Source organism: Equus asinus, chromosome 17 (genome assembly GCF_041296235.1).
Source record: "Equus asinus isolate D_3611 breed Donkey chromosome 17, EquAss-T2T_v2, whole genome shotgun sequence".
In the NCBI taxonomy this organism is placed as follows: domain Eukaryota; kingdom Metazoa; phylum Chordata; class Mammalia; order Perissodactyla; family Equidae; genus Equus; species Equus asinus.
The window spans coordinates 50,985,079-51,009,919 of NC_091806.1; the positions used below are offsets into that span (position 1 = coordinate 50,985,079).

At 63.5% G+C, this 24,841-nt stretch overlaps 1 protein-coding gene across 3 annotated transcripts; it reads right to left on the reverse strand.

Moving 5' to 3' along the window:
* Nucleotides 1–6,716: 6,716 nt before the first annotated feature.
* DUSP8 (dual specificity phosphatase 8) lies at nt 6,717–24,435 on the reverse strand. Of its 3 annotated transcripts, none has more exons than XM_070488531.1 (7): nt 24,279–24,435; nt 18,104–18,443; nt 16,317–16,455; nt 11,651–11,817; nt 10,935–11,094; nt 10,601–10,724; nt 6,717–10,328 (listed from the first exon to the last, which is right to left on the reverse strand). In XM_070488531.1, the coding sequence occupies exons 2-7, from the start codon at nt 18,332–18,334 to the stop codon at nt 9,275–9,277; spliced, it is 1,875 nt and encodes a 624-aa protein (XP_070344632.1). In that variant the 5' UTR covers nt 18,335–18,443; nt 24,279–24,435; the 3' UTR covers nt 6,717–9,274. The 3 variants fall into 3 exon arrangements, with proteins under 3 accessions (XP_070344632.1, XP_044606064.1, XP_044606063.1); XM_044750129.2 differs by lacking the exon at nt 24,279–24,435 and adding an exon at nt 24,149–24,171; XM_044750128.2 differs by lacking the exon at nt 24,279–24,435 and having other exon boundaries at nt 18,104–21,961.
* Nucleotides 24,436–24,841: the final 406 nt, after the last annotated feature.

A 24,841-nucleotide genomic window follows, 5' to 3' on the forward strand; every position in this document is an offset into this window, starting at 1 on the left:
GCCGTGGATGTGGCTGACCTTCCTGTGAGGCCAGGAGGCCCAGAGCAGGTGGAGGCTGCAGGCAGTTGAAGCTACAGACGGGCTGAGGGAGGGCGGGTGGGGGCCGCGGGGCTGGAGACCACTGAAGACCGGAACCCCCGGGCACGCCGCCTCCCAGCCTTCAGGGCCCAGATAGACGGACCGTGCGCGCCTGGCGGCTCCGGCCCGCGGCTGGCTGCCCCCTCCAGGCGCGGACAGCAGATGGCGCCCCCGGGCTGCTCCCGGCCTCCGGGCTCCGGGACCGCGCGGTCGGTAGCCGGCGAGCCCAGGTCGGAGCCCGAGGCCGGCGAGGAGGGCAGACGGCGGCCCCGGGCCCGGCAGGCCGACTCTGGAGGGGCGCCCGCCCGGCCCGACGCGGCAGGTGTTTGCCCACCTGGGGCCAGGCCGGGGGTGGGGGGCGCGCGATGCCCCCGGCTCCGGGCCGGGCCTGCGAGGGCGCGCGGAGGGACGGGCGCCCAGACCAGCGGCGCTTTGAGGACGAAGGGCGTCCGGCAGGGCGCGGCCTTCCCTTCCCGGCGTGAGCTCATCGCGGCCGCGCGGCGCGCCCACCGCGCCCAGCCTCCCTCGGAGTGTGGGGGAACCCGGCTGCGCGCGCGGGGGGCGCGGCTTGTGGGCTCTTGGGGGGCGGTGGGCAGAGTGTGATGGGTCCAGAGGCCAGCTGGTCCCGCCCAGCCGCGATACTGGGGGCGCCCCTACACCTGGACTGACATCACCGCCCAGCCGGGTAGCCCTGCCCAGCCGGTGGGACCGCGCCGCCTTCCCCCGCTGGTCCTCGGCCTGCGGGTGGGGCGGGGCGGGGCGCGGCTGCCAACCACCTGGGGGGAGAGATGAGGGCCCCGAGCGTCCCCTCCCCCGCCCGCCCTACTGCCCTGAATCCTGCCCCTCCTGGAGTTTCCTGTTAGGGCTGACTCACCGGGAAGGGCCTTATCAGCCGAGCCCGCCATCCCCTAGTTCTTTATCGGCCCTCACACCTGCCGCCCAGCCGCCAGCCCTCAGGCTCCCCTCCCCACGGCTGACCCCCAGCGGCGGGCACCTGGGTGGGGGAACCTCAGAGAGAGTGAGGCCCTCAGGTGGGAACCCTGTCTGAAATCACTGGGGGTGGGGGGGGCTCAGGGAGGAGGCCCTGGGGTTCTCTTTTTTATCTCTAAGCCCACAGCCAGTGGGATGGCCCAGCCCCACGGTGGGGGCTCAGTCCTGCAGACCTGTGGCTGCCCAGTGTTGGCCTAGGTTCCCAGAGCCCCAGGTAAGTGGGCAGGAGGAGAGAGAAGAACTTGAGCAGAAAGTCCACAGGTTCTCAGGCTCCCGGCCCCCAGGACCTCCCATAGGCTGTCCTTGGGCAGGAGGGCAGTGCCTCCAAGCTGGGAGGTTCCAGAAGATGATGCAGGTGAAGCCACAGAGCGGAGCTCCTTCCTGCCAGGGTGGGTCAGGCCTAGTTTCCACTGACACCCCTCCCTGAGGAGAGTGTGAGGGTGTGGGAGGGGTCTCCAGAGCCAGGGGTTCCACCAGGGAGCGGGAGAGGAAACAGAGGCACAGAGTCTCCTTTCAGCTGGTCCTGGGAGGCATCAGGAGGGCGTGGGAGCTGAGGTGGGCAGCTGTGGTGGGCACAGGTCCTCATCCTGTCCCTCACAGGCCCCCACCCCAGTCACCCCTCTGGCAGCAGGCTGGCAGAGTTCCTAACTTCACCTCGCTTCCCCAAGCGTTTCCAGGTGCAAACACCTCACTGGACAGGTGGGTGGAGCGAGGCCTCTGGAATGGAGCATTGTTTCCCTCCTCTGGTGTCCGATGCTTGATGCTCAGGCCCTTTTCCCCTTCTAGCCCCCTCCTACCCTCTCCCTTTCCCCCACTTCTATTTCAAGCTCTCCTTGGCTATTTATAGCCATGTCCGGCAGTTGCATCAGGACAGTCTGACTTTCATGGCCCCGATGCCAATGGTGCCACCCCCATCCTGCCCATTCGCCAGCCCTGCAGGGTCCCGGGCAGCTGCCCCAGGTGTGTGTGCATGAGGGAGCGAGCACAGGCTGGGGCTGGGTTCCCCTAGAGAAGCCGAAGGAGCATCTGTGCTGGGGGGACCGGGGGACCCAGGACCTCGAATGAGGCTTCATTCAAGCCAGGGAGGGGGTAATTCTGTTCCCAGAATTCCCCTGCTGGGCTGCCCTAAGGAAAGGCCTTCGCTGCTCTGGTCTCACATTTGGTCTTTGCAAAGAGATGGAGAGCCTTGGGGGCTGCTCAACTGCTGCACCCCAGATCTCCTCCACATTCCGGAATGAAGGCCCCCCACCCCCAATTGTGAACCTCCTCTGGCCCCATCCCACTTCAGGGAGTCCCACCCTTCACTCCCTGAGACCATCCACCTTCCAGCTCCTCCTTCGGAATTCCCAGGACGGGGACATCTGAAGGCTTGCTCTGTTCTGAAAGGCTGGAGGCGGGGGAGCCCCCCAGGCACAAAGGCCTGCCCCCCCCCCGCACCCCCCCACCCCGCTTCACCCTGCCCTGGGCCCGCGTGTTTGGGGGAGGCAGGGGAGGGAGCAGGTTTATCTTTCCCCAAGCCCACCAGGACTCGCTCTGGGAACTGGCCCCCCATCTCAGCCTCACTGCCTCCTGCCTGACCAAGGCCAGCTCTGGTCCCGTCCTCAGCAGGAACAGCTCCCTTCTTTCCCTGACCCCTCCTCCTTCATAAAGCCATCATCACATCATCAGGGCCTGGCCACTCCTTCATGAATGACCCCACATCTGGAGACCCCCATCCCCAGGGCAGAAGCAGGTGCTGAGCCTTCCTTTCCAGTCTGGACCCTGTCCCTGTCAAAAAGGATGCGATTCCTCTGGGGTGTTGGCTCCTCCAGCTGTGCCACCTGGGAGGGATGACTGCACCTCCCCAGGTGTCCGTCCTAGCTCCACAGGCACCCCGAGGAGTCAGCCCCTCACCCACCTGTCTGATGGGTGCCTAGCCCTCTGTGCCGCTTCCTGGGAGAATTTCCATTCCGCAGACTCTCAGAGGCTCCAGGATGTCTCCTCCATGGCAGAGGGCCCCTCCCTGCTCAGGACCCCATGCTTTTCTGTAGAACAGATTAAACTCCTCCACCGGCCTGCCATTCACAGCTGCACAGAGCCACAGCCCCTTGGGCCTCCCCTTGGCCAGAGGTGGTCACCTCCTGCAGGGCCCTTTCTCTCTCTGTGGCCCTGGCTGCAATGCCCCCTCTCTGTACACGTGCCCCACCTTCTCCAAAGACAGCCTGCTGCAGGGGCCAACCTCCCCCTCCCCAAGTCTTCCTGAGGACGAGCCCTCTTCCCTCTTGCCCTGCTCTGAGCTCCTTCGGGTCTGCGCCTCAGAAGCACTTCGATGAATCCTTCCACAGAAGCAGGGTCTGAGCTGGAAGGGGCCTGAAGCCCCACTGAGGCTGGCCCCGCCCGGGATACTTCCAGGGATGGCTCAGCCTGAGATCAGGGAACTGAATCTAACTCCAGCTCTGCCCTGACTCTCTGGTGGATTCCCCTCCTTGGGCTGTGGAGAGGGTTGAACTCAGTCTCAGGGGGTGTCCAGCTCTGAGACTGTTAGTCTGTAGTTTACTCATTGAACATTCACTGGGCGCCTTCTGTAAGCAAGAACCGGGTGCCTGCCTACAGTCCCGTGGGAGGATGGAGGTGAGCACACATCATAGGGCAGACAGAAGTGCACTGTGTAATACAGTGTTACTACTCATCTGCCTTCTTTCCTTCCTCCCATCTATACATCCATCCACCTCCTATCCACCCAACCACCTACCAGTCTGTCCGTCTACCCACTCATCCACCCATCCATCTGCCCACCCAACTATCCACCCCCTATCTATTCATCCACCCACCCACCCATCCTCTCATTTACTCATCTGTCCATCCATCTACCCACCCACCGTCACATCCATCCATCCATCCACCCCCGTTGTGTAAGTGCCTAATGATTAGCTTTTTTGATTATAATGTAAGTGCCTGACATTAAGCTTTGATTGCTGAGGCAATTTCAAAGACATCATCTTGGGCCTGCCTGGTGGTGTAGTGGTTAAGTTCTGCATGCTTAGCTTCCGTGGCCCAGGTTTGCAGGTTCGGATCCCAGGTGTGGAACTACGCTACTCGTCAGTTATGCTATGGTGGCAACCCACATACAAAATAGAGGAAGATGAGCATAGATGTTAGCTCATAGCACATCTTCCTCAGCAAAAAAAATAAATAAAGACCAATCTATATGACAAGATAACCTATTTAAGATATTAACCTATTAAAAAAAAAGATATCATCTCAAATAAACATATTTCCAGCTACACCCCTCAAGTTCCCCTTTCAGGAAGCCCTGGGTGACCTAGATAACTGACCCCTCTGTGACCCCATGTTTTCATTCCTGCTCCTCAATTCGTGTTCTTATGTTTTAAATTCACCAATAAAGAGTGAACCTACAAAACCCTAGCTGCCCCCACCAGACCCCAATAAAGGCAGAGTCCAGGTCTACACTCTGTCTCTCTACCAGCAACTTTGCTGCGTGGCCCCACCAGGGCCGCGAATCCTCCAGGACCTGTGAGTCATAAACCTCATCTTTTCAAAGTTCCCTGATGGTTATTGCTGAGGTGTGTCCTGCAATCATAAGAACCACAAGGTCGGGTCCAGCCACAGGGAAGCCACAGGAGTGCAGGCCCAGGTAAGGCTCCAGAAATCCCTAACAACGGCATCGTTATCGATAGGCTGAGAGACCCACCCCAAACCACCCTTGCCCACCCAACTATCCACCCTTCTGAGGCCCATCCATGCCAATGCTCTTGGCTAGGGGCTGGGGAGACACAGAGGTGGATGCAGGGGCACCCAGTGTTCAGGAGATGAGGTGTGACGGGCACAGTGTGCTGGCAGAGAGTGAGCGGAGGCCAGCCCACCAGGGTCAAGTCCTGCCTCACTGCCTGTCTTGCACAGCCTGTGGGCGAGTTGACCCCAGGGGCCTGGTCGACTTGGTAAATGGCATTGCCACCCCCATTCTGAGGCTTACACTGGCCCCCAGGGTCCTGAGGTAGCCACCCCCTCTTGCAGCTGCAGGTGCTCCCGGGCATTAAGGGCGGGGGGAGCACCACGTGCTGCCTGAGACAGCCATCAGCTTTTTTCCAGTCCTTGGTTTTATTGACTCCAAGGGGCTGCCAGAGTTATAAATAGATGTTCTTGAGCTAAAAATAGCCTTGCTGGAGCGACAGCCCTTGCTTCTAGCTCTCAGCCTCTTTGAGGACTCAAGGATGCAGGACTCAAGGACCGCCCTCCTCCCGCAGCCAGCAGAAGGGCTGACCTGCCTCCTACCCTTTCCCCCGCTTCCTTCCTCCTCCTGCCGAGCCTCCTGGAACACACACACACTGCACACACTGGTGTGTTCATACAAGCACTCACACACACCCACATTCACATACACACACCCACATGTGTTCTCACACATGCAGTGTGCTCACATACCCACATATGCTCACACATATGTGCTCACACATGCAGGTGTGCTCATATACATGCATATGTGCTCACACACCATGTGCTCACACACGCACATGCACTCACACCCATCCACATATGCTCACACATGCATGTGCACTCACATAACACACACACAGAGACCTGTCCCATGTCCCTGGTTTGGGCCACCTGCCTGTTTGGAATGTGAGAAGGGTCCATAGGATAAAGCCGCCAATCCTCCAGGAAGTTCAGACTCCGCAAAGCCTCGCACTGCTTTGTGCAGAGGACCACCAGGCCGAGGGCACAGCTCCGATGGGGGGCCGCCTGGACACTGGGAGATGAGAAATGCCCGGAAAACACCTACTGTGGGGCCTGGCACATGGTGAGCACTCAGCATGTAGGAGCCGTGGTTACACTAACAGCCAGGTAAACCCTGGAGTGACCCAGAGGAGGCACGTCTAAGAATGTGTCCCACGAGAGCATCACACGGTGCTCAGAGCTGTGACTCTGATTGCACACGGTGGTGGGGGGGGGGAATGAAGCTCGGCTCCACAGGGGGGCGGTGGGGGTGGGCACAAAGGCTGCACCACACTGTGGAGTCCCCTCAGTGGGGAGGGAGGCTGCCTCCAGGGAGCGGAGCCCAGTGTCGGGGGACAGGGTGGCGGATACAATACTTCCCACCAGACGCCCTGTGTGCCTTCGGTCCTCGCACCACGTGCACACATCACTTCAGGAAATAACTTAATATTTAACAAGCTAGTTGCAGACCCTCTACATAGCTGGATCCCCCTTTCTGTTAAAAAGGAAAAGCTACTGTGTGGTATGTGCAACGCTTGTCCACATGTGCACACGTGCACACATGGAGGTCTGCGGCGGGCAGTGAACCATTCCCAGCGGTCACTCCTGGGCAGTGGGGTGCAGGGGAGTTCAGGGGCAAAACAGAGTTTTTATTTTACATAGCTCTAAGTTAAGTTTTCACCAGCACGTAAGAAGAAGTGTGCTCTACGTTCTGGGTGCAGCTGAGGGCCTGTGCTCTGCCTCTGTCCTTCCTGGGCCCTCCTCCAGCGCTGCTCCTGACCCTGCGGCACCTGCCCTCTGGGCTTGGGGCAGTGTGACTTAATACCCAGGCCCAATACCCCAGCCTCCTGGCCTCAGGGAGCCTCCAGAACCGCCCCCCACCCTCCACCCCAACCACCACCAGCCCAAAGAAAGAGGCAGCCAGAGGCTCAGAGAAAACATCCATCTTAGGATTTATTACAACACATTGTTTCCAAATACAAAAGAGGGGTCAGGACAGGGAGCAGAAGGTGTGGCGGCGCTGGGGGAGGTTCTGAGGCCGGGTGGTGGGCGGCCCAGTCCAGAGAGACTGGGAGTCCCATAGGGGACCTGCCATCTCTCCTCCGCTGGACTTTCCAGCAAATAATAGGAGGAGGCTGGGTCCATTCTGGGGTGACCCCCATGCCAGGGCACTGGGCCGGGCGGGAGGGGTGGGAGGAACGGGAGAGACTGGAGAGGGCTGGGGCCCAGCCCCTCCCCGCCTCGGACAGTGGGTGGAAGTGACCAGGGAGGGGCTTGTGCCCCATGCCTGGTCCCCAGCACAGGAGGGGGCGCAGCTGAGACAGGACCCTCTTCCCGTCACAGCTGCTCACTTTGGGGTGACCAGTGCCTCAAGAGCAAGAGCCCCCACACGCCCCAGGACAGAAGCCACAAGAGACGCTGCAGCCCTGGAGAAAGGGGGAAGGGAGGGAAGGACAGGGGGCCATAGGACCTGCCTCCAGAGTTTTGGGGCCCAACCAGTGGCCCCAGACCACTGTCTCCTGGACAGCACGGGGTTGGGGTGCGGAGGCGGGGACCAGTGCATCCTCCACACCCAGGGTCACCTCAGAAACCCAACGCGATAGACAGACAGGAGGCAAATTTACATAATCAATAATAATAATAATAATTAACCAATAATAATAAATACTTAAACCTCTAATCCATAGATTGCAAATACAACAATGATAGCTTATTTTCTCGGGGAACGGGGTGGGGACAGAGGGCACAGGAACAGGACTTTTGCTTAAAGGAGGGATGACAGGGACAGAGCGCTGGGGGTCAAAAGAAGAACAAATAGAAAAACAGCCAGAGGGCCAGCCGGGGGTGGGGAGGGGCAGCTGGGGGGCCAGGCACCTCCCCCACCCCTGCCTCAGGACTCAGTCCTGTCCGGGCACCCCTCCTGCCAAGCCCCTGGCCTCTTCCCCAGGTGACCGGCCCCCACTCCCAGACTCTAGGACATCTGGAAGGTCGGGGACATCTACTCCTGCCCCCACGAGCCTTGGGTCCCAATGACCCAATAGGGTGTGAGGTGGGGGCGGCTGGGGCTTTTCTGCTGCCCTCACTCCCAGGCTGGCCCACCTGGGCTAAAAAGCCACCTGGGGGTGGGGCCTGGCATGTCACCTTGAAGACACTGGGGAGACTTCAGAGGAGAGAGCTCCCAGGGAAGGGGAGCACAAGGGGTTCCTCTCCTCCGAGGCCCCAGTGGCAGTGTGGGGCAGATGTGGGGGACACCTCCTGCATCTGCTCGTGTCAGGGGTCTTATCTGCCTAGAGATCCCCCTCCCAAAGCTAAAGACCCTCACTCTCTTGAAGCATAAGGGTCTGACCAGGGCTTAACTGCCCCCTCCCTCTGCAAGGCAGCCACCCTTCATAGAGGCCCCTCAACCTGCAGGAACAAACCAGAACTCCAGATCTGGCCTGGGGCCTGGGGCCTGGGGCTGGGTTGGGGGAAGAGCCCAGAACAAAGACCAGAAATGCATCTGCCCACCGACCCACTGGCAGGCCCTGCTTCTCCCACAGGTCACCGCCCAGGGACCAAGCTCTCTCCTCCTATTGTTTCCCCCCCCCCCCCCGGCAGGTGGCACTAGGGGGCACCGGCAATGTGGAGGAGAGGGCAGCAGGCCCTCTGAGCAGCCTTACTGAGCCCATGAAACCAGCCCCTGGCTCAGGCAGGAGTGGGGGACATCCCACCTCCTTCCCTGTGGTGGGGACGCATTATCATCTGACGCTCCAAAACTCCCCCTCACCGAGCCCCTCCGCTGTTCTGTACTGCAGCAGCCCCTCTGAACAGCCTGTGTCAGCCCAATGCCCGTCAACACCTGCCAGGCAACAGCCTTTGGGGACGGGCAGTGGGGGTGCCCTCCTCGGCACCAAGACTTGGCACCTCCAGCTGGCAGGGGGCTGACAGTGCCTCCCAGGCCCCACCCCAGCTCCTGGGGACACCTCCCCCCACCTATGGCTTTGGTGCAGAGCCCAGAAAGGAGCTGAGCAGAAGGGAGAGTGAGGAGAGGAGCTGAGGGTGGGGGGAGGGAGGTTCGGCGGCTCAGTTTGTGGCAAAGTTTTTTTTTTTTCCTTTTTTCCCCTTTTTCTTATGTAAAAAGTGCTCGAAAGCTCGGCAACCTCTTTGCAAGGATCAGCAGTGTTTCCTGGGGGAGGGGGGCGGGGAGGGGACCCCAGGCCTGGCACCTCAGCTTGGGGCTGAAGGTGGCCTCATATTGCTTAGAAACGTGTGTTTCAGTTTAAATACCAGACAGTAAAAATAGAGCTCCGAGGGCCGCCCGCACTGTTGCCAAATCATTGCCAGAATGAACAGCTTAAATAAATAAAAAATCGAAATATTTACTTCTCGATAAAAATCGCAGTAAAACCATTTACCTTTCTCTGCATTATATATAATATATATTTATAGTGGGCCCAGCTGCTGGTAGCCGAGCGGGGACCGAGCGACGCGGGGCGCTGCGTCCCGGCCGCCGTCAGGACACCTCGATGACCTCCACGCTGCCCGAGAAGCTGGCCTGCTTGCCCAGGGCGGCCAGCTCCTCGCCGCGCGCGCGCCCCTCCACCATGCCCTCCTCGAACTCCATCTGGCAGCTTCGGCGCTTGAACTGCGTCTCCGGGGCCGGCTCGTCGGGCCAGCCGGTCCGCGCGTCCCGGGACTCGGCCCTCGCCGCCTCCCGCCGCCGCAGGTCGCCGCCACCCACGGCCTGCGCGCCCGCCCGGCCGAAGGGCGCAAACCGCGCGCCGCCCGCGCCCTGCGCGCCCTCGGGGCTGAAGCACCAGGGCCCGTCGGGCGACGGCGTGCCCGGGGAGTCGAGCGGCGGCGCCCAGCCCCCGGGGCTGGCCGGCTGGCCGGGGCCGGGCAGCCCGGGCGCCGACAGGGCCGACAGGCCGTGCCGCGGAGTCTGCCGGGCGGCGTCGCCGAAGTTCAGGCCGAGGCCGTGCGCAGGGGAGCGCGCTGGGGAGCCGGCTGGAGGCCGGGGCCGCCGGCGGAGCCGCGGGCGCGCCTCGGGCGCCATGTCCGGGCTGTCGGGGCCCGGCGAGGGCAGGCCCAGCGTGCCCCCCGACGGGCTGTCCAGCTTACAGAGCTTGGGGGCCTCACCGGGGTCGGGGGGCCCGGGGTCGTCGGGCCGCCGGCTCGGGGCGTAGGCCGACTTGATGTCCAGCGAGAAGGAGCGCTTGAGGCGGTTGGTGTCCTGGAGGCGGTCGGAGGAGAGGTGCAGGCCGCGCAGGCCCTGCTGTAGCGCGCTGGTGGCGGGGGCCGCGGGGGGCGCGGGGGCCTCCCCGGCGCTGGGCGCGCCCTCCTTGGCTGCGCTGGCCGCTGCGCTCCCGGTGGCAGCGCTCTCTGAGGTAGGTGGTGGCGGCGGCGGCAGAAGGGCCGCGGGGCCGGGCAGGGGCGCGGGAATCCCGGGGTGTGGCGCCCCGTCGCCCTGCAGGGCCGCCAGCAGCTTCAGGCTGCGCTCGTACTCCAGCAGCTGGCCCAGGAAGTTGAAGTTTGGCGAAATGGACGGGCGCCGGTCCTTCACGAACCTGGGGGAGGGGCAGCTCCATCTGACGGGGCTTCCTCTGGCCAGGCAACTGGAGACTGCCCCCTGCCCCCTCTGCCCATTCTTGGGGACGCTTGCTGACAGGAAGACCAGAGTGGGCTGGGACTGGGCTCAGGCTTCCCCCTGCCCTGCAGGGCAGCCCAAGTCAAGGGGCCCTGACCAAACTGCTTGCCACTCTGTTGCTAGTAGGTGGGGAGGGGAGGGGGCGCTGTTTGCAGGCACTGGCTGCTGGGCTGGGGAGGGAAGGGGGGCTACCTGTAGGCGTCGTCCGAGGACATGCCCATGGTCTTCATGATGTAAGCGATGGCGATGGTGGCAGAGCGGGAGATGCCAGCCAGACAGTGGACAATGACTTGGCAGCTGGACAGCTTGGCTTTATCTGGGGGCAGGGGGCCAGTGGGGACCAGGTGAGGGCTGGGACAGCACAGCCGTTCCCACACCAGGTCGGGAGCCTGCCCTCCCCACTGCCAACAATCCCAGCTACTTGTCAGGGCTGAGCAACTGCAAGGACAGCTTCCCCCTGCCTCCTCCAAGCCATCCTCTCGGGAGGACCCCGCCCCTCCCGGAACGTGGCAAGGGGGCGCCTCACCGATGAACTCGATGGACTTGTCCAGCCAGGGCAGCAGCCTCTCACAGTAGCTGTCGCTGACGGGGATGCGCAGGAAGCGGCTCTCGCAGATGAAGTCCGGCTTGGGGCAGGAGTTGCTGGCGTTGAGGACATAGCTTATCCCGTTTTGGGTCATCAGGTCCTGGAGGGATGGGAGGACGGGCTGGAAGGGGGTGCAGCTGCGGAGGATTTTAAATCCAGGGATGCTCTCCAGGTGAGGGCCTGCGTCCTGCAGCCTCAGCATTTGTGCGAGCCGGAGGACCTCCAGTACTGCGGATGCGGGATGCTGGCACCTCGGCGAGGCCCGCCCACAGCCAGCGTGCGGGAGGCTCCCAGGAATTCCACCGAAGGCTGCCTGGGCGGGGCCTATACCCTCTTCCCTCATCACCATTTTTAAAACACGGGATTCTTTTAGCGCTGGCCAGGGGCCCAGTGACATCAGCAGTCTGGCACGTGGGCTCCACCACCGGAGAGGCAGGGAGCTGCTTCTCCACCCAGCCCTGCCGGGCCCTTCCCAAGCCCTGCTCTGTCCTGGCAGGGCCCCCTTGGGTCCTCCTGTGCCCCCAACCCAAGCTTCTCCCACACGTGTGCTCCTCCGGCCGGTGGGCCTTCAGCTGCCGCCTCCCCTGAGAGCAGACCAGGAGCTGCTCTGAGCTCCTGCCTCCTCCCCCTCCGGCAGAGCCCAGCTGCGCACACACCTTGTTCAGGACATCCTTCTGAGAGCCCAGGTAGAGGTGAGGCAGGATGCGGGTCAGGCCCACACTGGGCACAGGCAAGCAGGGCTGGGAGAGGCTCATGGGCAGCAGGGCGGCAGGCTTGCCCTCACAGAGGCCGGGGAAGCAGGACGAGAAAGTGGCGAAGCCCCCTGCAAAAGGAGGAGTTGGGGAGACGCACGTCAGGGGGCCGGGCCGGCTGGGGCAGGAGAGCAAGCCCAGGGCGCCTGACAACCACCACCACGTCTCGGCTGCCCGACCCTGCTCGATCCCACGCCAGCCTCTGCCCTGAGCCCCTTCTCTCAGTGCTGCGTGCTGGAGTGCTGCTGTCACCACGGTGGGGCGCGTGCTGTGCACATTTACAGCCGGCCCCTACGCCCACATTCCTCCTCAGGCTAATTAGGGGCTGGCCCACTGAGGACGCCGCTGTGATGCCCGTAAATATGGGGTCAGGGTGGCTGGACAACGCGGCACACACAGGGCCTGGGCAGGGGTGGGCTCAGAGGCCACAGGGGTCTTCCTGTTTAGGGTCTGGATTGCCAACCCCTCCATACCCTTGGAGTGGCCTGGGGCCCGGCCAGGCCTTCCTGCCTCTCCCCCTGGGCTGATGCAATCTCTCGCTGCCTGCAGTTGGCTAGGAGCCCCAGGCCAGGCTTGGGTGCCAGGCCCAGGAGGCAAGGGCTTCAGAGGCACCCTCCCCCCGCCGCCGCCGGGCATGACATCACCACTGGAATTGGCACAGCCTGCTGAGGCCTCTGCACTCCTGTTACAGCTCCACTCCACCCAGTAGACCGACAGAGCAAAGGCTGGGCTGGGAACTGGGAACCCTGGGGACAGGAGCACACAGGGCATGAAGCAGGCACGTGGCTGGCATGTGTTCCGCCTCCTTCCCGCACATGTGAGCCCTGGGCCTCAGTTGGTGGGAGGAGCCCCTCCACTGGCTGGAAGGACCAGAGTGGGACCCCCAGTACATGTGATTCAGTGAGGGAGCATCATGCCTCTGGCCTCAGTTTCCTTGTCCCGCATGCCACATGGCATTGCTGTGAGGCTTGCAAAAAATGACCGAGAGGATGCACTGAGGGTGGCCCTGCCCACATGCGGCCTGGCTAGGGGACCGCTGGGGACCGCTGACTCGGACCTGCACTGGGCAGTGCCTGGTAGCCACCTGCTCTCGGTGGGGTGAGGTGAGGCTGCGCCCTGGGACTGACCACTTCTGGGGACACAGCCCCAGGGCACATTCCCGGTCCCGAGCCCAGCAGGCTGCCATTTCCAGCTCAGTGGACCCATTCATCACTTGACACAGCTAGGCCAAGGCCTGCCCTAGCCCACTGGAGGAGGCGGGGTCTCAGGCCCTGGAACCCCCAGTGGTCCCTCGGCCCACTGGTCTGCAGAAGCAGATGGTGCCAGAGACCTAGCTGATTCCTAAGGGCAGGGATGCCTGGTGGCCTCAGCCTCACCCCTGGCCCAGCTCAGTGGCTGGTTTGTACGAACCCCCAACCAAGATGCCTGTGTGTGAGCTCCCTGTACCCCCCAGTGAAGGCTTGATGTTGGGGGGCCGTGGCAGTGGGGACCTCCTGGCTGGGGTAGTGGAGAAGGGGTGCCTTTCTCAGGAACCTGCTTGTTGGACAGGGAGAAGCAAGTGACATCGGCAGCAATGATGCCACAGCTTGCAGGTTCCTGTGAGAGGAGGCGGAGCTGGGCACTGGGGGTCGGACCCGCTCAGTCCAGGACCAGGGGACTCCAGATGTCCCTGCTGGAGGACAGACCCCCCGGGAGGGGCAGGGCCACGCCGTCCCTCCACAGACCCTCCTGTGTGCAGGTTTCCCTTACTCTCCGCCCGCTCTCTTGGGGCCTGGCCATGGGGTGGGGGGTGGGGGGGATTCCACAGGGCTGCCCCAGGCTCTGGGGAGCAGTGACAAGGGAGGGATACCAGGGACCAAATCAGTGGCAGTAGGCCTGGACCCTCTAGGCATCCCCGAGGGCACCTTCCATCAGGAGGGACAGCCTGCCCCCCACTAACCCCGCTCCTCCGTTTCACGAGTCATGGAGGGCCAGGGAGGGCACAAGCAGCTCCCTGCCCTTCACAATGGAATCCACGACTCGCACAAAAGCACGTACCCCTGACGCATGCTGACCATGGGCACTCCCAGCCCAGCTACTGCCCCCACCCCCTGGCAGCCACAGTCACGTAGCCCCACAGCCCCTACTACCCGTCCGGCTCCCTGTGTCCCGGCGGGGCCCCCACCCACCCTGCAAGCTGGAGCCGCTCCTGCCACCACAGTCTCGGGCCAGGGTCCGAGGGCAGCGCATGCAAGGGGCGGGGCTGCAGGGTCCCCAGGGTCCCTGGGGGCCCACCCTTCCCAATGCCGAGACACCACCAGCCTGCATTCCGCAGATGCACAGGGAGGCAGTGGCTCCCCAGTGAGGTCGGCCCGCCGCTTAAAGGGCCAGGCTCCCTTTCCCATCCCCGCCCCCACTGAACATCACCAGCCAGTAGGTGGAGGGTGGGGTGGAGTAGGCACAGCAGCCAGTTTTAGGACCCCAGAGCCCTGTGCCCACCACCCTCTCCTGCTTCCCGCAAACCCCCCCTCATGGAGAGGGATCTCCCTTCTCTCCGCCCTGCCGTCCTCATATCCCACCCCACCTCGTGCTGGCTCCTCAGCCCCATCCACAGAGGTGTCGCCCAGTGCCTTCTGGCTGCTGCTGAGCCCCCTCCTCTGTGCTGGTGATCCCCAAAAGTCACTTCCCCTTTCTGGGTGGGTAGCCCCATCCCCAGCCTTGCCTTCCCCCCTCACCAGCTCAGGGGCTTTGCCTGCCCCAGGAGTGGGGCTGTGGGCAATGCCAGGAGGCTGTCCCCAAGTCTGGGTCCTGATTTGATGTCACTATGAGCCCTCCTCACAATACAAGGGGTCAGGACTTCTTCCTGGTTTGGTCCTTGGAGAAGCGGGGCAAATACTCTAACCTTGCAGAGTGGGGCAGCTCAGAGGGCTCAGCCAGCCGGGTGGGGCACAGCCAGGTCCCAGGTGCGTCCTCTGGGGGCATCTGAGCCAGGCCTGCCCTCTGAGTGCTGGGTACAGGCCTCAGCCTCCCAGAGACAGGCCTTTCCAAGGCAGCCTGGGGGCAGGGACGGTGCTGCTCTGGGACCCTCAGACTCCGAGGATGGCCTGGTGGTTCCCGCTCTTGGCCAGGGCACATGCACACACACATGCATACACGCACACATGCACACACGCTGGGGTTCCCAGATGGGCCCTGGAGGATTTCTGTTCTGTCCTGTTAGAAGCCCAGAGCTTCTGTCTTCTCCCCACCCTCTCAGCCCCTAAACTGAACCCAGGGGGCGGTGGTTAAATCAAAGTCTGCAATTCTGCAGCTTCTGGTTCCCAGAGTTCACACATATGCACACAAATCCCACATCTGACCTAGACAAGTGTGGGACCACCAGAAGCAGGAGACTCACACACACACACACACACACACACACAGGCAGATGCTGACCACTAGACTCCTAGAGACACGCACAGATCCAGATGAGCAGAGCGCTTTACCAGCACCCAGACACATGAGTCGAGGCAGCAGGCACACTGCACACGACGCTGACCCACCACCAGGCGCTCCAGGGCTGTGCCCCTTGGCACCTCCTCCCAGAGGTGGGCTAAGCTTCCCCACTAAAGCTGCATCAGGCCCTGCCAGCAGCCTCTCCCACACGCTGTGCTGACTGTCCGTGGTCCTGCTGTGCCAGTGCAGGGCCCAGCCTGGGGCCATCGACCACCCACCATGCATGTGCACAGGAGCTGCTCAGGGCAGCTACACAGAATGAACAGGAGTGTCCCATCGGCTGTGTGATGGTGGAGGTGGTACCATCTCCAGCCCTCCACACCCTCCGCTCACCAGCCACAGCCCCTGGCACGCAGAGGCAGGAGGGCCCACACAGGCCCCAGACCTGGGCGAGGAGCGTGCACATCCCTGGGATAGGCCAGCGCCACACGGCCCTGGAACCTGGGCCACCTCTGCGAGTTGGACTCTACAGAAGTGCGTCAGCCACTGCCTCCGGGAGGAAGGAGTCAGCAGGAACCACAGTGCAGCCTGTGTGCGTGTGTGCGTGCGCGAGCGCAGGTATGGGGTGCCGGCCAGGCTGCTTTTGGGGAACGGGAAGCCCTGCGGGGACCTCTGCTGGCCCCCAGGCAGCAGTCACCATTAAGAAGGCTGTCACTAGGCCAGCTGTGCTCAGGTGCAGCATTCAGGGACCTCCCCTTGTGGGGCCAGTTCTGGTTTAGACTGGGGTTTCATGATGGTGGGATGGATAGCGAGCTGGGGCAGCGGGGTGGGGGCAGCTTCCAAGGCAGAGCCGTATCTTTGCCTAGATCCCCCCGCAACAGGCGAATGCTGGGGGTCCCTCTGTCCACCTCTTCACCTGCTAGTGGTGGGGGCAGGCCCGTGTTGGAGGGGGTCCTCAAGTGTGGAGGCCCAGGGGAGGGGATGGTGGAGCCCTGAGAACTCCAGAGCTCTGAGACCCCCAGTGCCCCAGCAGACACTGGTCTCCAGGCTCAGGGAGGAGAGCAGGGGTGGATCCAGAACCCTGACTCCTCAGGCACCCCCCGAAGCTGACAGCGGGGGGAGAGAGTGCCCTGCAGCCCCCGGCCTCGGAGCTCACCTGTGAGGATGGCCACGCTGTCGAAGCAGCCGTCCAGCTTGCTGAGCAGGATGGAGAGGAAGCTGTCTGCAGCCAGCACACTGGCGTCCCGTGTGCTCTGGTCATAGACCACCACGTCCTGTGGTTCCGCGGCCTCCACCTGGGGGCCGTGAGGGCAGAGGTCAGGGCACTGCTGGGCACCTGCTGGATGCCCCCATCCCCTGCTGTCGCCTACCGCTGCTGGTCAGGTGATGGGAGGGAGAGGCTACTGCCACTTAGCTGCCTCCAGGGGAGGGCAGGGACCAGCCACATGCCTCACTGCTCACACCTGGACAGGTGCAATCGCCCACAGCCAGTGAGGCAGGCCGTTGGAGCAGGCAGGGACAGTGGACACTTGTCCCCTATGCAGCCACACATTCACACGAGGGAAGGAGACGGACACTCATGGGCATCCACCATGGGCCCATGCAGAGGAGATGCGGGTGAACATAAAGGCATTCCTCAGGACGCATGCGCAGGTGCCCACAGTGGCAGGCGTGCACCGACACAGCCTGTGCTGGCTCCCACGGTGGCCGGCCGAGACAAAGGGAAACACACCCGTCCTCAGGGTCCCTGGGAGGCACATTTGGAGGATTTTGAAGGCAGGGTGCTAGCTCTCCTTCCCTCCCCAGCCAGCGATGGGGTGGCTGAGGGCTGCAGCAAGAGCCCCCCTAGTTCCGGCAGAACTGGGGTTCCACCTGCCCTACCCCCCAGTGCCGCCTTGGGGCCAGATGTGGAGCAGCTTTAGCTCCTGAGCAGCTGATGCCCCCGCCCCTAGCGCACTCAGCCTTTAAGCCAGCTGAGCCGCCAGCCCCGGCCGATGATGTCACCAGCAGCCAATGGGATCGCGCTTTGACCAGGAGTCCTCGCTGGGGGCGATTAATCACCGGATTCCCCTCTTTGGAGGCTGCGGGGAACCAGTTCTGCCCTTGGGGTGGGGGACTCCTGACAAGCAGCCGTCCCACCTGGGTCCTCTCATATCCTAACTGTACACGGGGAAGGGCCTGTGACCAAGCCCCTCTCACAGCCTTGGGGCTGCCCCTCATGTCCCCCCACACTCCACATTGGAGGTGCCACCGCCTTCCCAGGTCATTGGCTCCGCGGCCCCTCCCCAGTGCTGGACTTGATGCTCCTGGAAATAGAGACAGGATTGTCCACTGTGGTGACCCAAGACGTTCTTGGGGGGCCACAGCGAGAATCCTGGGTCACTTGAGACTCCAGGGGGGAAAGAACTGTGGCTTCTCCACGTGAGCCCTGTGGTCACCCCTCCTGTCCTCTTCTGAGTCCTTGGCGATCAGAGTGTGCGCTGGGCCTGGCTGCCTCCCCGCCACTGCCCTCTGCTGTCTGCATCCCCACCCCGGGCCCCAGTGCATGGTCATACCTTGCTCATCCCTTCAGCACCCCTCTCTTAGTCCCGTCTCCTGTGTGGGGAGACCTCCCTGTGGGGGCTGAGTGAGGACCTGACAGGGTCAGCAGGCTCTGGGAGGTGACCCGTGTCTGGGGAGACGGGTGTCAGTGCAGGGCCTCCCTGGGGAGCATCCACGCAGCCCTGAGAGGGAAGCTCAGGAGAGAGGGCTGGGGAGGGGCCGAGGTGTAGACTGGCACAGAACTTTCTGATCCAGGAGCCCAGTTTGGGTTTGGGTTTGAGGGCAGAGAGAGGGGAGGCTGACCACAGCCAGGGCCCTGGGTCACCTGGCTGAGGGGCTCAGCTCCTGACTCTGGAGGTGACGGGAGCCCCAGGGACGGGTGCAGGGGCAGCGGCCGGGTACCTGGCTGCGCACGGCCGGCTGGATGAGCTCAGCAATGGTCACTTTGCCCTGCTGCAGCCGCCGCTTCACCAGCTTGGAGCAGCAGATGTTGACAGAGCTGAGCACGTGCCAGCTGTTGTACTCCACGAAGGAGCGGCTGTCGATGACCAGCGGCCCCCCGGGCCCACCCCGCAGCAGGCTGGCCAGCTTCTTGGCATCCATCACCTTCCGAGGGAGCCGGTCCCCGGCCATGGTGGGGCAGTGGGCGGTGGGGAGGGGGCGATCCCCAAAGCGAGCAGTGGCTGCTCCGATGGCCCAGGCTGTGGACTAGCGTTCAGAGTGACTGGGCATAGTGCCAGACCTGCAGGGAGAGGCAGACGGTCAGCAGCGCCGCAGGCCCCCAGGGTGGGCACCTGGCCAGCTCCCCAGGTGGGCCGACCTCAGAGGAACAGGAGGTGGGAACCGAGGGCACCAGAACGTTTGAGCCTGACATGCGCCTATGGGGCCCTGCCTCCCGCGGGTGGATGGACATCCCCTCTGGCTCTTCTATGAAATGAGGCCCCTAACATCTGAGGTGAGCCAGCTGGAATCTGACACATGCAGCTGGAAGGTCCCGTCCTGCCCTGCACTGTCCAAATCACGGTGCCAGCAAGGACGCGGCAAGGCAAAGGGAAGTGTCTCAGGGCTTGCACCGGGCTGGAGAGGCAGGACAAGGTCTGAAGCTCCCTCCTCTGGGCCCGGTCCAGGGACCCTCACTCATTCCAGAACACTCCATTCCGCCCCATGGCTTCTGTCATCCCATCTCTTGGGTGCAGACCTCTCCATTCTCTGGCTTCCACATCTTCTGGATCCCCAGGACCCCTGGCAAGGCAGGGATCCAGAACATGCCCTTTGCCCTCCTCGCCCTGGCACATCCTTCCTCTCTGACCCCACACAGCTCAATCACTCCATAAGCCGATAATCTGGACCGGGCAGATGGGGAGGGGGTCGGGCTGCCTGCACAAGTTGACGGGCTCCCGGAGCAGGGTGGCCAGGCACTGGAGGGGGCTCACGAGTGGAGGGGGCTCCTCTGCCACCATCGGGTGCGCAGGCCTGCTGCACAAAGGATCAGCGCTGATGTCTGTTTCCTGTGTGGTGTGTCACACACCCACAGAATGGGGTGGCCGTACACCAGGGTGCTCCAGGCACCGCAGAGGCTTAGGGCCTGAGGGTAGCTTCTAGGGGCTGGCAGAGCCCAGGATGGGGCGTGGTGGGGGGCACCTGAGGATGAAAGTCAATGCGGGTGACCCGTATCTAGGACCTCAGGGGGGCTGGGACCCTCGGCATGCCTCCAGGGGTCCTCGGGCTGAGGAGTGCATGGAGAGAGTAGCATGTGGGTAGGGACATGGGGTCTCCAGAGCCCTGGGTAGAAGCCCCCTCCTGCAGGTTCAGTGCCAAGCCTCTGCCACCCCGCACCCCACCTGCCAGATGCCGTCTCCCCTGTCACCTGCCAGGACTGGGCTTTCTCGAGGCCAACCCAAGCTTTACAGCCCCCCAGGAGGCATGCCACATCAGGGTGACGAGTTTGCTTTAGAGATGGGGAAACTGAGGCTCAAGGAAGGGGTGGGACCAACCCAAGGTCACACCAAGGAGACTGAACAGAACCCAAGGCCTCTAACAGCTGCCACTCAGTCAGGGTCTTCCCTCCACCACATCCCCACCCAGCTTGGGGTGGGGAGGCTGGGAGACAAGTGTACCCCCAGGGTCCACAGAGAGGGGACCTCCTCAGCAAGCCCCCAACCTGCAGCAGCAGAGGGCATGGGGGTGAGGTAGCCTGGGAACACTCGTCACGTTTTAAACAGCCATGAGGACACTGGGGACAATGGCAGCAGCTACCACCCTTTCTGGACCACCCCCTGAGTGAGCTCCTGGGCTAGGGGTGATGGTGCAGTTCACAGAGAAGCGAGAGGAAGGTGCGGATGGTGTCCACCTGAGGCGGGCAGCCTTGGGCCAAGCTGGCACCAAGGGAAGTCAGGGTGTGGGGCCTGGGGATCCCATTCACAGACACCTGCTCCCAGGCTGGTGCTTGGGGCTCCTTCAATGTGGAGGCAAGGCCTGGGGGTGCAGTTGGCCCTTAGACATGGGACCAAGAGCCCAGCTCAGAGGGCCAGGACCCTGGGAGGGAGGGACACAGTGGGGTGGGGGCACTGCGGCCCAGAGGGTCCTGCCCCTCGTTTCAGTGTCTTCATCAGTTATGTGGGGCGGATTATCTCCCACCTAAAACAACAGAAGCCAAACAGCACTTGAGCGCAGGGATGAGGGCAGGGGCTGGAGAGAGGTCTTCCCCCAGCCAGCAGCCGCCCAGTGCACACACTGCCCTTTGGTCCTTAAACTGCCCGGGGAGGAGCCCGGGCGTGGAGGGACGCCCACTCCACAGACGTGAGTCGAGGCTGGAGGAAGAGCAGGGAGGCAGGGAGGCAGCTCGGGCTGAGAGGGCCAGTGAGGAGGCGAGGGGAGACCCAGAGGGGAGGGAGGGGGCAGAACAAGCCGGCAGCAGACCTGAAGGCAGGGGAGGGAGGGTGGGAGCTGGGGGGGTGCGGGGTGGGGCACCCAGGACCGGTACCTGGTCCCAGTCCCCGCCTGCCAGTGGAGCCTGTGCTCAGCGCTATTAAGCGCTAGAGTATTGTTATTTGCAGCCGAGGGGGACTCATTAGCAAGTTAGCACCTCCGTTGTCGCCATGGCAACAGCAGAGGTGCCAGGCAACACTGCTCCTGTGGCAGCAGCCACGGTGCAGGCTGGCTCTGCAGAGCCACAGGCTCCTCCTCACTGCTCCCACCCCCTTCCCACCCCTGCAGGTGCCCAGAAGCTGGGGCCTGGGATGACCTAGGCCCCCACAAGGCCCCAGCCAGCGGGGTAGATGGATGCCTCCAGGCCCCTCCCCTCTCTGCTCCACCTGGTCCTAACCTTCCTCAATGTCGGGCACCACATGTACAGGCTCCCACCCCTTGGAGGCCTTCTCCAAATGGTCAAGTTCTGGCCAGAGCCCCTCCTGTGGGAGACCTCTTGCACTGAGCTGACCTCCTGAGAGCACATCCTCACCCACAGGGCCTCCTTGGACCAAAAGCTCCTGGGGGCAGACCCCTTGCCTCCTGAACATGCTAGGGATCGGGACCCAGAGCTGTGTAGTGATGGAGAAGCTCAGAACAGATCAGTCGGGCTAGAACAGGCAGGGTGGACACAAAGGAAACAGACATTGTTGGGTCTTGGGCTTCCCTGCTTTCAGGGACCTACCCCATCTCAGCCTAGATCCCACTCCTAGGGACAGCACCTACTACCTACATTCAGGAGCCTGGGTGCAAGTGGGAGGAGGCAAGCCCCATACACCTCTATCCATCAAAGGGCTTTGAGCCAAGGAGACAGCAGTTCCTGGTCCGAAGGCAGAAGGAGGCTCCCCCTCACCCTGGTTAGGTGCAGCCCAGGTGGCCACAGGCAGCCACCCTTCCCCAGGAGGCCAGGTCCACAACACAGCATGGCCCCTGTGCTGAGTGCATGCTGCTGTGCATGCTGGGACAGGCCCCTTTGCATGCTGACCACACAGAGGCCTGGTGCTCACTCCTTTCCCACATCCACTCCTCCCTTCCCCATGTGCAGTTATTCACACACAAACGTGTATGCACATAGATGTGGTCACTGGATGCACCCATCCTCACCCTCTGCATGCCAAATCCCCCCAAATCCCAGGATTCCCGAACCCTAGGTGCCAGCTCCAGGACCTCCTCATGCCGTTGCCTCCCAGGGCCTCCACGAGGCACGTGTGTGTCCCTGAGCACATGCATGGCCAGAAAACTCCCAATTGCCGGCACCCTCACCACAGTACCTTCTGCTTAGCATCTGGGGATGGGGAACTCACTACCTCAAGAGACAGCGGTCAGGACCATCAGCCACGGGAGGATGGGGGACTGTGGCTCTCACTGAGTGTGTCCCCAGCTGGAGCAGTGCCTAGCAGACTCTAAGGAAGAGCTGGCAGTTAGGGACCCAAAAGGCTGGAACGTCCAGCTCACTGTGACCCAGGGCACAGCTGGAGGCAGACACTGCCACACTATGAGGCCAGGAGAGAGACGGGTAGGGGTGACCTCCAGGAGTCCAGGGGCCTGAGTGCTCATCCCAGGTCAGCCCACTTTACTCTCATCAGAGACCCCCAAATGCTCTGGCCCCTGCTCCCTGCTCAGCTCCCTGGAGTGAGTGGGATAGAACCCAAGCTGGCCTACACTGACCCCTGGCTGGACCAATGGTAAAGCCAGGCAGAGCCACCCGGCTGGGGAGGCCATGGGCCCTGACCCCTCAGTTCCCAGGGGTCTGGGCTGAGCCTAGGGTGGGAAGGATTGGCCTAGGGGTCCTTGAAAGGGCAGCTCAGAATGCTACAAATCTAGGTTTCCTTCATTCCTGCCGTGGTGTGTTCCAGCCCCACTGATCTGCAGGACTTCTATGGGTCACTGTCCCCGAAGCTACACACTCGGACCAGCCCAGGGCATCTACTGGTCACTGCCCCAAGCAGTCCAGGCAGAGGGTGCCTCGGCCCATGCAGTCCTGGTGGTCAGCCTGATCCACGCCTCTCTTGCTGTGGTCTGGCCCCTTCCTCCCCTTTCTCTATGAGCTGCACTTCCAGGGATGCAGCCAGGACACCCTCGGGCTTTCCCCGACCCCAGCCCATGGCTCCTCGGCCCTCTGTCCAGTTGAGGCTTCTGGGTCCCGAGGTCAAGCTCAGCCCAAGAGGATGATCGGGGGAAGGGTCCTGGAGCAAAGGACGACTTCAAGCATCCTTCTGCATCTCTGTGCGTGGAGCTCTGCTCCCAGAGGCAGCCTCTGGGGCCCAGGAGCCTTCCTGAGGGCTGAGGGCAGTAGGGACCAGAACCTGCCCAGCAACTCTCCCAGGTCCCTAGGCTGACTGCAGCAGGAGTTATTTCAGTCAGACTTCAAGATGAACTCCCAGCTCCGGTCACATGATCTGCCCATCCTTGGCGGGTGCTTATTAACCATTTGAGGCGCGAACGCGCGGGACATCTATCCTCCCTGAGCTGGGGTGGATGGGGGGGCTGGATGCTACATTCATTTCCTGGGCTGCCCTGGGAGCAAGAAGGTCTGAGGGAGGCCACCGGGACTGTGCAGACCCTCAGACCTCCCAGATCCCCAGGGCCAGGGGGCAGAGAGCAGAAAGAGAACATTGCTCTCCTGGCCTGCAACTGCTCCCTCCCCACACACACACCTGCACAAGAACGCTGTAGACACCACACTAGATCCTGCCACCTCTCCTCCACCCCACGGAGTGCCCCCCACCCCATCACTGCAGCACCAGACCCCCAGCTCCCCCAGCAGAAGCCACTACATGTGCGCAGCAGGAAGTCAGAAGGCAAATTCTCCCAGAAGGGATGACCTGGTGGGCGCTGGGCCCATTGTTGCCCCCTCCCCTCCAGGGCAGATCATTAGGTACCCCTCCACCCCCAGGTGGGCAGAGAGGCCGAGGGAGGCTGGTTGCACTCAGCCTGGCAGTGCCAGCCCCTCCCCCAGCACCCGCGGCTGCCTCTGCGGCAGGCTGGCTGGCGGACGGTCTTTATTCCGCAGAGGCCAGCTGAGCACCCAGAGGTGGGGGTGCCCGCGGCGGCCCAGCCAGACAGGGGAGATGGATCTGCAGTCCCTCCCCACCAGACACGGAATGAGCCCTTTCCTGAGCCTCCCACAGGCCAAAGGCCCTCCGCTCCCTTGGCCAAGGCCTCCGCATCTCCCCGCCCGGCCCGGGGCTGGGACGACCTTCTCCAATTCTGGGCCCCAACGGGGAACCGTCCGGGGCGTCTGGGGCTCGCGCAGAAGGCTCGGACAGGTCCCCGCTGGATCTCAAACGGCCCTCCTGGGTCCTTAATTCATGCCCCTCCCCCACCAAAATGAGAAGGAATTGCAGGAGAAAGGCGGCCAAGCGGCGGCCAGGTGTGGGCAGGGCTGGGGTCCGCGGGGCGCTGCGGGAGGCGGGGGAAGGCTGCCCGGCTCGGTGCGGGGCGACCCTGCGAGCCGGGCTGGGGGCTGGGGCCGCTCACCCCCGGGCCGCTTCCTCCTCCCGGGCGCCCGCCGGGCGCAGTCCCCCGACCGCTCTCGACGAGGCGCCCCCCGGGCCGGCCGTGCGCACGGGCTCCGCGCCGGGCACCCCTCCCGCCGCGCCCCGCTCACCTCGCTCCCCTCGCTCGCGCTCGCCGCGGGGGCGCACCGGGGACCGCGCCGCGCTCAGCGCGCCCGCTCGGCCGCGCCGCCCATGGGCCCGGCGGGGGCCCGCGCAGCCGGGCGGGGGCCGGGGGACGCGCGCGCACGGGCCGGGGCGCGCGCGCTGCGAGCGGACACGCGCGCTCGCGGCCGCATCCCACCCGCGGCTCGGCGGGCGCGGCCGGGCGGGGGCTCCAGCTCTGGGCGGGGGCGGGGGCGGGGGGCGCGGGCCGGCTCAGCAGCCGCTCGGCCGCAAGTGACAGGCCCGGGCGGAGGGCGGGGCCGCCGGGGGATGAGGTCATGCAGGGCGAAAAAAGCCCCTGACGTCACCTGCAGCCAATCAGCGCGCGCGGCTCGGGGGCAGGTGACGTCAGCCGGCCCGGCTCACGGCGCAGATTAGAGGCGGCGGCCGCGGGGGGCGAGGGGCGGGCTCGCCGCCCTCCGCCCTCTGCCCTCACCCCTCACCCTGGCCCTGGCGCTTAAAGGGGCCGCGCGTCCCGAGGCCTTGCCTGGGACCCCACCTCCAGGAAGCC